Source organism: Oncorhynchus mykiss, chromosome 5, assembly GCF_057628025.1.
Source record: "Oncorhynchus mykiss isolate SJ-2025 chromosome 5, ASM5762802v1, whole genome shotgun sequence".
In the NCBI taxonomy this organism is placed as follows: Eukaryota; Metazoa; Chordata; class Actinopteri; order Salmoniformes; family Salmonidae; genus Oncorhynchus; species Oncorhynchus mykiss.
This window is the reverse complement of record NC_143026.1, coordinates 47,590,056-47,604,474: the sequence shown is the minus strand read 5'-3', so window position 1 is coordinate 47,604,474 and position 14,419 is coordinate 47,590,056. Positions and strand designations below refer to the sequence as shown.

The 14,419-nt window shown below is 45.1% G+C and overlaps 1 protein-coding gene across 8 annotated transcripts in view; it reads right to left on the bottom strand.

Moving 5' to 3' along the window:
- The window catches only part of LOC110523972 (dymeclin), a 156,932-nt gene that overhangs the window by 108,155 nt on the left and 34,358 nt on the right, over nt 1-14,419 (bottom strand). For 5 of the 8 annotated variants that reach the window (XM_036977713.2, XM_090235046.1, XM_090235047.1 and 2 more), the window contains 3 exons: nt 12,747-12,819; nt 9,678-9,803; nt 5,708-5,850 (listed from right to left, as the gene is read on the bottom strand). In XM_036977713.2, coding sequence (XP_036833608.2) covers nt 5,708-5,850; nt 9,678-9,803; nt 12,747-12,819 — 342 coding nt within the window. The remainder of the gene's footprint in view (nt 1-5,707; nt 5,851-9,677; nt 9,804-12,746; nt 12,820-14,419) is intronic. The other 3 variants (XM_090235049.1, XM_090235050.1, XM_090235051.1) reach the window with 1 other exon arrangement.

Below are 14,419 nucleotides of genomic sequence, written 5' to 3'. Positions count from 1 at the left end.
GTCCTCGCTAGAAGCCTGTGTTTCAGACATAAGGAAGTGGATGGCTGCAAACTTTCTACTTTTAAACTCGGACAAAACAGAGATCCTTGTTCTAGGTCCCGAGAAACAAAGAGATATTCTGTTGAATCTGACAATTAATCTTAATGGTTGTACAGTCGTCTCAAATAAAACTGTGAAGGCCCTCGGCGTTACTCTGGACCCTGATCTCTCTTTTGACGAACATATCAAGACTGTTTCAAGGACAGCTTTTTTCCATCTACGTAACATTACAAAAATCAGAAACTTTCTGTCCAAAAATGCAGAAAAATGTATCCATGCTTTTGTTACTTCTAGGTTAGACTACTGCAATGCTCTACTTTCCGGCTACCCGGATAAAGCACTAAATAAACTTCAGTTAGTGCTAAATACGGCTGCTAGAATCCTGACTAGAACCCATAAATTTGATCATATTACTCCAGTGCTAGCCTCCCTATACTGGCTTCCTGTCAAGGCAAGGGCTGATTTGAAGGTTTTACTGCTAACCTACAAAGCATTACATGGGCTTGCTACTACCTCTCTCTCTGATTTGGTCCTGCCGTACATACCTACATGTACGCTATGGTCACAAGACGCAGGCCTCTTAATTGTCCCTAGAATTTCTAAGCAAACAGCTGGAGGCAGGGCTTTCTCCTATAGAGCTCCATTTTTATGGAATGGTCTACCTACCCATGTGAGAGACGCAAACTCGGTCTCAACCTTTAAGTCTTTACTGAAGACTCATCTCTTCAGTAGGTCCTATGATTGAGTGTAGTCTGGCCCAGGAGTGTGACGGTGAACGGAAAGGCTCTGGACCAACGAACCGCCCTTGCTGTCTCTGCCTGGTCGGTTCCCCTCTTTCCACTGGGATTCTCTGCCTCTAACCCTATTACGGGGGCTGAGTCACTGGCTTACTGGTGCTCTTTCATGCCGTCCCTAGGAGGGGTGCGTCACTTGAGTGGGTTGAGTCATTGATGTGATCTTCCTGTCTGGGTTGGCGTCCCCCCCTTGGGTTGTGCCATGGCGGAGATCTTTGTGGGCTATACTCGGCCATTGTCTCAGGATGGTAAGTTGGTGGTTGAAGATATCCCTCTAGTGGTGTGGGGGCTGTGCTTTGGCAAAGTGGGTGGGGTTATATTATATCCTTCCTGTTTGGCCCTGGGTATCATCGGATGGGGCCATAGTGTCTCCTGACCCCTCCTGTCTCAGCCTCCAGTATTTATGCTGCATTAGTTTGTGTCGGGGGGCTAGGGTCAGTTTGTTATATCTGGAGTACTTCTCCTGTCTTATCCGGTGTCCTGTGTGAATTTAAGTATGCTCTCTCTAATTCTCTCTCTTGGAGGACCTGAGCCCTAGGACCATGCCTCAGGACTACCTGGCATGATGACTCCTTGCTGTCCCCAGTCCACCTGGCTGTGCTGCTGCTCCAGTTTCAACTGTTCTACCTGTGATTATTATTATCTGACCATGCTGGTAATTTATGAACATTTGAACTACGTGGCCATGTTCTGTTATAATCTCCACCTGGCACAGCCAGAAGAGGACTGGCCACCCATCATAAACTAGAGAGGAACCAGGCTTCTTCCTAGGTTTTGGCTTTTCTAGGGAGTTTTTCCTAGCCATCGTGCTTCTACACCTGCATTGCTTGCTGTTTGGGGTTTTAGGCTGGGTTTCTGTACAGCACTTTGAGATATCAGCTGATGTATAAAGGGCTACCTTTTGTGACTTCCGGCGCCGACAGAGATGGCCGCCTCGCTTTGCGTTCCTAGGAAACTATGCAGTTTTTTGTTTTTTTACGTGTTATTTCTTACATTAGTACCCCAGGTCATCTTAGGTTTCATTACATACAGTCGAGAAGAACTACTGAATATAAGATCAGCATCAACTCACCATCAGTACTACCAAGAATATGTTTTTCGCGACGCGGATCCTGTGTTCTGCCTTACAAACAGGACAACGGAGTGGATTCCATGCAGCGACCCCCAAAAAGAACAACTCTGAAAAAGAGGGAAACGAGGCGGTCTTCTGGTCAGACTCCGGAGACGGGCACACCGTGCACCACTCCCTAGCATTCTTCTTGCCAATGTCCAGTCTCTTGACAACAAGGTTGATGAAATCCGAGCAAGGGTAGCATTCCAGAGGGACATCAGAGACTGTAACGTTCTTTGCTTCACGGAAACGTGGCTCACTGGAGAGACTCTATCCGAAGCGGTGCAGCCAACGGGTTTCTCCACGCATCGCGCAGACAGAAACAAACATCTTTCTGGTAAGAAGAGTGGCGGGGGCGTATGCCTTATGACTAACGTGACATGGTGTGATGAAATAAACATACAGGAACTCAAATCCTTCTGTTCACCTGATTTAGAATTCCTTACAATCAAATGTAGACCGCATTATCTACCAAGAGAATTCTCTTCGATTATAATCACAGCCGTATATATCCCCCCCAAGCAGACACATCGATGGCTCTGAACTAACTTTATTTAACTCTTTGCAAACTGGAAACCATTCATCCGGAGGCTGCATTCATTGTAGCTGGGGATTTTAACAAGGCTAATCTGAAAACAAGACTCCCTAAATTTTATCAGCATATCGATTGCGCAAACAGGGGTGGAAAGACCTTGGATCATTGTTACTCTAACTTCCGCGACGCATATAAGGCCCTGCCCCGCCCCCCTTTCGGAAAAGCTGACCACGACTCCATTTTGTTGATCCCTGCCTACATACAGAAACTAAAACAAGAGGCTCCCACGCTGAGGTCTGTCCAACGCTGGTCCGACCAAGCTGACTCCACACTCCAAGACTGCTTCCACCACGTGGACTGGGACATGTTTCGTATTGCGTCAGACAACAACATTGACGAATACACTGATTCGGTGTGTGAGTTCATTAGAACGTGCGTTGAAGATGTCGTTCCCATAGCAACGATTAAAACATTCCCTAACCAGAAACCGTGGGTTGATGGCAGCATTCGCGTGAAACTGAAAGCGCGAACCACTGCTTTTAATCAGGGCAAGGTGTCTGGTAACATGACCGAATACAAACAGTGCAGCTATTCCCTCCGCAAGGCTATCAAACAAGCTAAGCGTCAGTACAGAGACAAAGTAGAATCTCAATTCAACGGCTCAGACACAAGAGGCATGTGGCAGGGTCTACAGTCAATCACGGACTACAGGAAGAAATCCAGCCCAGTCACGGACCAGGATGTCCTGCTCCCAGGCAGACTAAATAACTTTTTTGCCCGCTTTGAGGACAATACAGGGCCACTGACACGGCCTGCAACGAAAACATGCGGTCTCTCCTTCACTGCAGCCGAGGTGAGTAAGACATTTAAACGTGTTAACCCTCGCAAGGCTGCAGGGCCAGACGGCATCCCCAGCCGCGCCCTCAGAGCATGCGCAGACCAGCTGGCCGGTGTGTTTACGGACATATTCAATCAATCCCTATACCAGTCTGCTGTTCCCACATGCTTCAAGAGGGCCACCATTGTTCCTGTTCCCAAGAAAGCTAAGGTAACTGAGCTAAACGACTACCGCCCCGAAGCACTCACTTCCGTCATCATGAAGTGCTTTGAGAGACTAGTCAAGGACCATATCACCTCCACCCTACCTGACACCCTAGACCCACTCCAATTTGCCCAAATAGGTCCACAGACGATGCAATCTCAACCACACTGCACACCGCCCTAACCCATCTGGACAAGAGGAATACCTATGTGAGAATGCTGTTCATCGACTACAGCTCGGCATTCAACACCATAGTACCCTCCAAGCTCGTCATCAAGCTCAAGACCCTGGGTCTCGACCCCGCCCTGTGCAACTGGGTACTGGAATTCCTAACGGGCCGCCCCCAGGTGGTGAGGGTAGGCAACAACATCTCCTCCCCGCTGATCCTCAACACTGGGGCCCCACAAGGGTGCGTTCTGAGCCCTCTCCTGTACTCCCTGTTCACCCACGACTGCATGGCCACGCACGCCTCCAACTCAATCATCAAGTTTGCGGACGACACAACAGTGGTAGGCTTGATTACCAACAACGACGAGACGGCCTACAGGGAGGAGGTGAGGGCCCTCGGAGTGTGGTGTCAGGAAAATAACCTCACACTCAACGTCAACAAAACTAAGGAGATGATTGTGGACTTCAGGAAACAGCAGAGGGAACACCCCCCTATCCACATCGATGGAACAGTAGTGGAGAGGGTAGCAAGTTTTTAGTTCCTCGGCATACACATCACAAACAAACTGAATTGGTCCACTCACACAGACAGCATTGTGAAGAAGGCGCAGCAGCGCCTCTTCAACCTCAGGAGGCTGAAGAAATTCGGCACAGAAATTCGGCAAATTCGGCACTTACAAAAGCACTTACAAACTTCTACAGATGCACAATCGAGAGCATCCTGGCGGGCTGTATCACCGCCTGGTACGGCAACTGCTCCGCCCTCAACCGTAAGGCTCTCCAGAGGGTGGTGAGGTCTGCACAACGCATCACCGGGGGCAAACTACCTGCCCTCCAGGACACCTACACCACCCGATGTCACAGGAAGGCCATAAAGATCATCAAGGACATCAACCACCCGAGCCACTGCCTGTTCACCCCGCTATCATCCAGAAGGCGAGGTCAGTACAGGTGCATCAAAGCTGGGACCGAGAGACTGAAAAACAGCTTCTATCTCAAGGCCATCAGACTGTTAAACAGCCACCACTAACATTGAGTGGCTGCTGCCAACACACTGACACAACTCCAGCCACTTTAATAATGGGAATTGATGGGAAATGATGTAAATATATCACTAGCCACTTTAAACAATGCTACCTTATATAATGTTACTTACCCTACATTATTCATCTCATATGCATACGTATATACTGTACTCTATCATCGACTGTATCCTTATGTAATACATGTATCACTAGCCACTTTAACTATGCCACTTTGTTTACATACTCATCTCATATGTATATACTGTACTCGATACCATCTACTGTGTCTTGCCTATGCTGCTCTGTACCATCACTCATTCATATATCCTTATGTACATATTCTTTATCCCCTTACACTGTGTACAAGACAGTAGTTTTGGAATTGTTAGTTAGATTACTTGTTGGTTATTACTGCATTGTCGGAACTAGAAGCACAAGCATTTCGCTACACTCGCATTAACATCTGCTAACCATGTGTATGTGACAAATACAATTTGATTTGATTTGATTTACATAAATACATTTGATTTGATTTGATTTAGAGTATGATATACCATTTTTTAGCTCTGAGTCTACTTTTATCCAATGTATAAAAAAAAACATTTCAAATGTTGCTACATAAGACCGATTTGAGCTGGTCGGTCACATACTGTATATGGGAACTCCTTCAAGACTGTTGGAAAAGCATTCCAGTTGAAGCTGGTTGAGAGAATGCCAAGAGTGTGCAAAGCTGTCATCAAGGCAAAGGGTGGCTACTTTGAAGAATCTCAAATATAAAATATATTTGGATTGTTTAACACCATTTTGGTACCTACATGATTCCATATGTGTTATTACAAAGTTTTGATGCCTTCACTATTATTCTACAATGTAGAAAATAGTAAAAATAAAGAAAAACCCTTGAATGAGTAGGTGTGTCCAAACTTTTGACTGGTACAGTATGTGTGTGTATAAGTAATTTGCCTGTCTGTCTGTGCACCTGTTGTTACTTACTTGCTACTCCCGAGGCAAGTCCGTAGAGCAGGCCTCCTCTGTCAGACTGCTGTTCAAAGATGTGTGTGGCAGGAGGCGGACACTTCTCCTGTCTGATGAAGTTATACAGCAGAGTCTTCACCAACAGACTGGTCAGGGACAAACTGGGGAGGATGAGACATAGACAACGACACAATTAGTGACACTAAGTCAACACACAAGCCAGCAGCTTGTATTCATGGATGCCAAGGAAAACCAGGCTTCCCCAAAAAATGTACCCAAGAAAAAATATAAAAACATAAAATAATGTATCTTTAGTCTCTCTGTGTTTTATAATTTTCATTCAATTCGCAAGAGGTTGAATGTGTCTCACCGGAGAAAGCATCCGAACGAGCACAACAGTGCCCCTCTGTCTCTGTATGTGTAAGCCATCTATCTGATGCTGTCTGGTCTAAAAGAGTATGAAATTGTTGCCGCTTGTAGCATTGAATGCAAGGAAAGCCAGCGAGCCCTTGACAAAAAAAGTGTGAAATAAGAGCCAATCACTGTTGAGATAAACTGAGTGAGCTCAACTGTGAATGGTCCTGATGCACCAAAATAAAGTGTCAAGGGAAGCCAGTTTGGATTTGGCATCATTCCTATCAAATCGCATCAACAGCATGCGTCATTGAGAGAAACAACTTGAATTGTTGCATTTCGTTGTGTTCTTCCGGTGGCTAGCTCATTCCTAAATTAGCCATGTATGGCGATAGTTATTTGGGCTTGTGGTTTTACTTAATTCTCCGTACTGGTCAATTAATATATTGGTGATTCTGATCCAACCATTAATTTATTAATTGTACCCCTGCCCTGAGAAGAAGGAAGTTCAACACACAGAAATCAGAACCATAGACAGCTACATATTTAGCTTAAGTTGAATGGACTAAATCGGTTTTGGCATCTTTCAGTTGTCACTGTATTATACTACGCATAGGTGATTTTATGATGTTGAAATGGTGCTGGAAAAGTGGAGGCAGCTCCTGTTTTCTTTGTGACTTGCGGTAACTCTCCGTGGTTCTATATCAATAGTTGTTTAGTGGTCCGAAAATGTCGGAAACATTAAAACTTGCCTGACCATGCTGTAGGTCATGTAACTGTTACGTGCAATATGCTTTGTGGACTTCAATGGACAGAGGTTGCTCTCCAGTTTTGTGATGAAACAAAAGGTGTGGTTGAATTTATTCTGCAACTGTCTTCTTATTGTCTCGGCCTTTAGACCTATAGATCACGGTCGCAAGGCATATCAACTAACAGATTACAGAGCAAACAACGCAATTATCAGAACACTTAGATGGTAATATGGCATTTTCTTTCTGGCTTCCCAGTGATTTTAGCCACACACAACTACTGACACAGAGAAACCCAGTAGACCTGCTAGCAATAGATGGGCATGACAGGTATGTTATTACATGTTATCACATTATCACCATCATTTAAGTGATAATGCCCCCGAGGCCAGTGTTTGGAGGATATATTGGCACGGGTGTTGTTAGGCCTGAGACAAAAGTCGAGTTACCAACATATTCAAATAATGATCTAAATACTTGAATTAAAAAGTTATTTTGATGAATTTATTTATCCTTCCACAAGATATAGTCCCGACACAAATCTAGAGTTGCTACCCAAGCCGGCTGGTTGCTCGCTCTATTGGTTCGATTGCTAGAGACACAAACCAGTTGTTCAGTCTTTTTGTTCTGTATCAATGGACGCGACCCAGTCGTTCATTCTAAATGTTCCATTGCCATACTAGCTGGCAAGGTTCTTATCCCTTGCTTGCTAGCTAGCCAACTACGGCTAACTTAGTCACATCAAAAAGTTCAGCCAGAATTACAAAGTAACTTCATTTGCATCTGTTTAAGCTGTTTTCTAGAGACATTTATTTGGATACATCCATAACAATGAGCTAATGAGGCGCGATTTCGCCTGGCATAGAAAATGTGCTCTCTCGTCAGGACACTGTTGTTCAGAGAAGCTAGCCAACAAAACAGCTAACAATCATTAAAAACTGAAGCTGGAAAGACCGCAAACTAGCTGCAATTTGTTTCCTGAACCTTATTTTCAATTAACATTTCTTTGTATATATCCATAAAAACTATGCCAGCTGATTCATGACCCCGAATGCTTGGGAAACGCTGCCTGCCTGTCTCGTCTCGACTCACAACACGTTCATTACTATGGGACAGCTGGAGATCGAATTTGAATATTGATAGAATGCTGTAAATGTCGAAGAGACAGACAGCAATATTTATACAAATCTGTTGAAAACTAAATGTTAGTCTAAAAGGAATAGTGAGATAATGTCTAGATGCTTTTTATAGTGGAGATCAAGTTTATAAATTGCTTGTCTGGGCTAATTAGAGGGTGGATTGCGAAGAGTAAATTGGCATTTTAACGTCATAGATTTAGCCGGTGGTAACTTGCGGCAAAGACACCGGCTGGAATTCAGTTTTAACCAATCAGCATTCAAGATTAAACCCACCCGTTGAATAAAAAATGACATATTCCTGACCTATGCCATCTATTTTCAGAAACAATGAAATTATTAATAATTGACCATTTCACCTGTAACAGTTGTGTAACGATATTCGTCGTCGGAAGAAGAGGAATCATCGGACCAAAGCGCAGCGTGGTAAGTGTTCATGCTTTCTTTATTAAAACTGAACACTATAATAAAAATAACAAAGAATAATAGAAACAGTCCTGTAAGGTGCAAACACTAAACAGAAATTAACTACCCACAAAAACCCTGTGGGAAAAAGCTACCTAAGTGTGGTTCCCATTCAGAGACAACGATAGACAGCTATCCCTGATTGAGAACCATACCCGGCCAAAACAAAGAAACACAAAAACATAGAAAAAGGAACATAGAATGCCCACCCAAATCACACCCTGACCAAACCAAAATAGAGACATAAAAAGCTCTAAGGTCAGGGCGTGACAAGTTGTTTACCTACACATTTATTGTGGACATTTCTCAACAACAAAAAATCTATTATTAAAATATGTCAGGACTCAGGTGAGAGGATGACTGTTCTTTCTGTGATTAATAAGTGTATACTGTTTTTGGATGTTTTTGTGGGAAACCAACCTATTTTCTTGTTTTAACGTTGGACAGATATGGGAAAACGTCCCAAGAAAAGCAGCGGTGGGCTTCCGTTTCTGTTTGAATGTGAGGAGAGGAACACATAACTCTATTGTGTGTGACTGTGTGTGTGTAACTGTGTGTGTGTGTGTGTGTGTGTGTGTGTGTGTGTGTGTGTGTGTGTGTGTGTGTGTGAGGGAGACCGTGTGCTGCGTGTGTGCTGCATGTGTGTTGCATGTGCGCGAGACCGAGGGAAGTGGAGCGCTTAGAAAAACAACTGGTGTTTGTTTTTGTGGGCCTTGTTTTTGGCTGAGGCAGAAGCTCAGCTTTCTTGTGTGCCCTGGCCAGCCTCCCACTGAACCTCAGACAGAGTAGGGTCTGTCCCTATTGGCCCCGGCCAAAAGTAGTACACTATATTGGGTATAGGGTAGCATTTGGGATGCACTCCTCCAGACCCACCAGGGAGATGACTGGCTCCTTAGTGGCAGAGACCGACATCTTGGCTGGACCACTTTCCGTGGAACGTGAGAACATTACTCGGACCTTGATAATGTTACTCGGAACCCTGTCTGGAACAATCTGTAACATGTAGCTAGCTGTTTCCAAGGACTCATGGAGACTCCTGCTAAAGTTTCTTAGTTAGGATCATGTGATTGTGTCATTGTAGAGACTCGCTTGCCAAGGTTACTTTTAGGTCGTGATTATGCCGAATAAGAGTGAACGGGGAAGGCGTCACGACAGTCGCAGACCCATATGTGTTTAAGTATATACAGTAGCAGACCTGGATTGAAATAGTATTTGATTTCATTCAAATGCCTTCACTCACAGTCGGGTGTGTATGTGTGTGCGCGTCACCATCTCTCTACTCACCATCGCCCCTTCATCAGGTACTGGTAGATGAGTCCGTCTCTCAGGATCTCCTTGTGAAAGAGTTGGTAGGACAGCAGCACCAGCATGGTGGTCACAGCCTCAAACAGGATACTGTACGTGATGTCCCTGTAACACAGAGAGAGAGAGAGAGAGAGAGAGAGAGAAACACACACTGTGTTAAATAGACATATAATTTGGTGATCGTGCTGCACAAAGCCTATAAGCACCAAGACATTGAAAATATTTTTTTGGGGGGGGGGTTGAAAATACGTATTCAACATCTTGTGCTCAAGCCTGTACAGTTGACAGGAAACACACATGGAACATAGTATTCTGAATGAAACTGGTGTGTACTGAGGAGGACATAAGCTGCTCTCTCTCATCTCATGAATTGGCCCACATGCAGTGACTAACAGATTGAGTACCTCTGTGTGATGTGATTAATATGTCTAGTGACACTGGTCATGACAGAGAGAGAGACCCATGGTCTTTGAGCATCAGTGTCACCACCAGTCTTTCCTCACTCGCTCTCTTTTTCTGTCCCTCCTACTCTCGCTTTCTTGATCCCTGTCTCTCACACTCTGAACCCCCCATTGTGCCTCTCCTTCCTGTCCCCCCGCTCTTCCAGTTCCGCAGCCTGTGATGTCACGCCACAGATGCCTTTCACTTTCAGGGTTCTATTTTTACCACTGTACTCAGAGTGGGGGGCTATTCAACTGACACAACCAACACCCTTGTGTCCCCCCCCACCACACACACACAGGTAGTGGGAGGAATTGATCTAGTGTTCCTCTTGGCATTAATCAGACCAACTGGCACACACAGATTATACAGTCTGTACTGTATATAAAACATCTGTGCCCTTTAGATGTTTATTTTCTTTTTCAGTGTAACACAAGCTACCATGGAAAACATCTCCAAATGGTGCGTGCCTGTCCTAGGTGACTGTTCTAGTCAGGCCTACATTGTTTTATTGGATACATGGTGATAACAAGTGATGGATCCTAAACAAAAGGAGTTCAATCAATCAATCATATATTGATTGCTGCAGTACATCACTGGTCAACTCTCAAAATATTTTTCTAAACATTCTTAAATGTTTTTAAAAATGGGATACATTCTTGAATTCTACCAAAAGTCAGGCTTTCTGTCCCTCTCCTCTCTACTCGGAGCACGTAGATAGGAAACGGGCCAACGGCAACAAAGCGAAAAGAAAAAAAAGACGTTGTGGAGCTTCAAAACAATGAAGAACGGAATGAAATGCTGAACAGAGACAGAGAGACGTGTTTGTTTCAAACCCCTGTCAATCATTTCCTTCAAACCTCAACCAACCTTTGCCTTGGAATGGCTCTCATGTAAACAAGAGTAATAACATCCGTCAGTCCTCCTTTTGCCTTTGATCGAGTTACTACAAGGAGAGTTGAATAAGACACTTACATAGCAAAGTGTGTATGAGTGTGTTCAACTCAGAGTAAGGTTACCGTCATGCACTCCTCAATCACTATCCTCATCATCATCACGGTTCATAGGTTCTAGGCATGACGGTCACATGGAGGAGGAACGGAAGACAAGGAAGTCCAAAGAACATTCCATGGGACATGGAGATCGTCATGCCGATACTTTTATATTGAGTGTGAGGGAGAGAGGCAGTCTTGGCCTGGAGCATGGCCATACTCACGACACACACAAAGGAGGAGACTCATGCTTTCAGCACAGGCACATTGGCAGACCTTCAGAAGTGAATGGCATGGCTAAATAATAGGTGTAGTCAGGCCTAAATAAAAAGTAATAGAAATGTCGACCATGAAAACTAAAGGCAAAGAAATAGACATAGAAATGAGTGTACTGCTGACTGTTTGATGAACTTACACACAAAGATACATCCAGGTGCAGGCATAAGCATGTGTGTGCGCGCACACACACCGCTGCGTGTTGGAAAGGCACAAAGGCGAAGACAGAGGAGTAGCGGAGAAATGCCTTTGAAATGTACACCAGCGCCACCAGCAATGCCGGGCCAGATCTGGGCCGACTCACCACGACCAGCCCGGCGACACAGAACCCAACAAAGCCCCTGAGCCGGAGCGAAATGCCCAATCAGCACAGCAAAGACGTAAGGCTCAGGTCAAAAGTAGTGAACTATATAAGGAATACAGTGCTATTTGAAATGCCGCTGAAGATGCACACTGACCATCCGCTCTCCCTGCTCCCTCCCCAGGGCATTGGATGCATGTCCCACCCCCAAACAGGGGACTGTAATCCAGCCATCCAAGGGGCTCCTCTCCCCTTACCGCCTGCCTCTCCCTTTGACCCTCCCTAACTAACCCTCAGTGTCTCTCAACCGCCTCACTGTGTGTGGGTGTGTGTGGGAGTGAGAGAAGGAGTGTGTACACCCCACCAGATGGACCATGAGACTGCACTGCAATGGGAACACAGAGATCCAGTGACCCTCTGCCTCTGAACCTCTGCCAGAGACCTCTATTCTATCAGAGACAGAGAGAGACAGAGACAGCGAGAGAGAGAGAGAGAAAGAGAGAGAGAGAGAGAGAGAGAGAGAGAGAGAGAGAGAGAGAGAGGCTGGCAAACAGTCAGAGATGCAAGATGAGTAGGTGAATAGAAAGACAAAAACAAAAGACGGTGTCCTTGGTGTGACACCAGAGGACCTTGTGCATTCACAGTGGAGCTCAATGAGTTGGGGCAGGACACAGGATCATATTACCTCGGTCTACCACCATCTGCCCCTGTCTGGGGTCCAAAACCACCACTGATACTTCAACAGACAGTGCCATTAGGACCAGCTTATGGTGTCAGGTTTTATATGAAAAAGGGAGAGGTATAAAATGCTACGAGTCTAACTGATGATATAGTAGGCGCAGAGAAGCTGTAGTGTGTAGAGCTGGCCTTTCACTTGTCACTGTCCGTGTACTCATTAAAGCACGTGGAGGTCGTCACAGAGGGTCCAGACTCACCACACCTCAATCTGCTCCCCTCCCTCTATGCCATTCCCTCTTACCACCTTATGCCATTCCCTCTAACCACCTTACCCCATTCCCCCAGGAGAGGTATACTCACAGCAGGGGAACCTCCACCACCAGGTGTACGAGGTTACACATCAGCTCTTCCAGCAGTAACTCGCTCCCTGTGTCTGGAGAGAGCGAGAGAGAGACTGGGGTTAAGCCAATTACCTAGCCTGTTTCTGCTTTCACCCCAGTTTCAATTAGATCAGCCAGTAGCTAAAATCACTCCCTTACCACAGTAAAAAAGACCACTGTGTCCATTTGGGTTCAATGGGAAGCTGTGGTGAGTGCAACCCAAGCTGACAGACAAACAGAAACACATAAGAAGAACACAAGGCACAGTGGGAAGGCTCCATAGGACGCATGGCCTTGATACTGATTAAATATACACTAAGTGGCCAGGTTATTCGGTAAACCCATCTAGTACTGTGTCGGACACCCCTTTGCCTCCAGAGCAGCCTGAATTCTACAGCACATGGATTCTACAAGTCAGAAACGTTCCACAGGGGTGTTGGTCACACCACCAGGTGGGATTGGTCCATGGACTCAAGCTGTGAATACCATATCCTGACTCTGTCATCAGCATGACGCAACAGGAAGCAGGATTCGCAGGACAAGGCAATGTTTTTCCACTTCTCAATAGTCCACTGTTTGTGATTGCGAGCCCACTGGAGCCACTTCTTGTTTTTAACTGATATGAGTGGAACCCGGTCTGGTCGACTGCTGCTATAGCCCACTCATAACAAGGATCAACGAGTCTGAGATTCCGTTCAGCACGTCACTGTTGTACTGCGCTGTTATTTGTCCGTTTGTGGCCTGCACGCTTCTTTCCATTCTCCTTCGACCTCTCTCATCAATGAGCTATTTTTGCCCACAGGAATGCCATTGACTGGATGTTTTTTGTTTGTTGCACCATTCTCGGTAAACCCTAGACATTGTCATGCGTGAAAAGCCCAGGAGAGCAGCAGTTTCTGAGATATTGGATCCGACGATCATACCTCCCTCAAAGTTACTTAGGTCACTCCTTTTGACTATTCTAACTTTCAATCAAACAGTAAATGAATGTCTCGATGCCGGTCTGCCTGCTTTTTTCAGCAAGCCACGGCCACGTGACTGTGTTTGGGGGCGATTCATTTTTGTGAACTGTGTGGTGTACCTAGTAAGTGAGTGTATATACACTAGACTAGTCTATGTTCATTGGCAAAGCCAACAGGGATGAAACATCTCTTGTACATTTTATCATGGCAAATGTTCATACAGTGTTTACCTGATAGGGTTGAATACAGAGGTTCCTGAATATCACACAGTCTATGCTGTATATCTATGCTATATATTATATGTTTTGATATCTTTACACTTCAAATGGGTCTTGTAATGAACACAAGTAGCAAACACTATTATAATGCATTATACATGTTCAACATTACTCTCTCCATGTTTAATCTCCTGTGACTAAAAGACTATTCCCTGTCTACACATTTACAGTATCAATCTGTGAACACCAACAGAGAAACAACATAAATCACAAGAATAAAAACAACTGCTCTGTCTCAGTTTTGGTTTCTGCAACTCCTAGCAATACGCCATTGAAATCCCTCTCTCTCCTCTATCTCTCACTTCCTTCTTCCATCCCTCTCCTTGAAGGATTGAAAGAGAGACAGTGGAGGGTGAAGACAGCCTGTTGGCACCATCTCCTCCTCCGTCTCCAACAACTTCCAATTAAGCGTT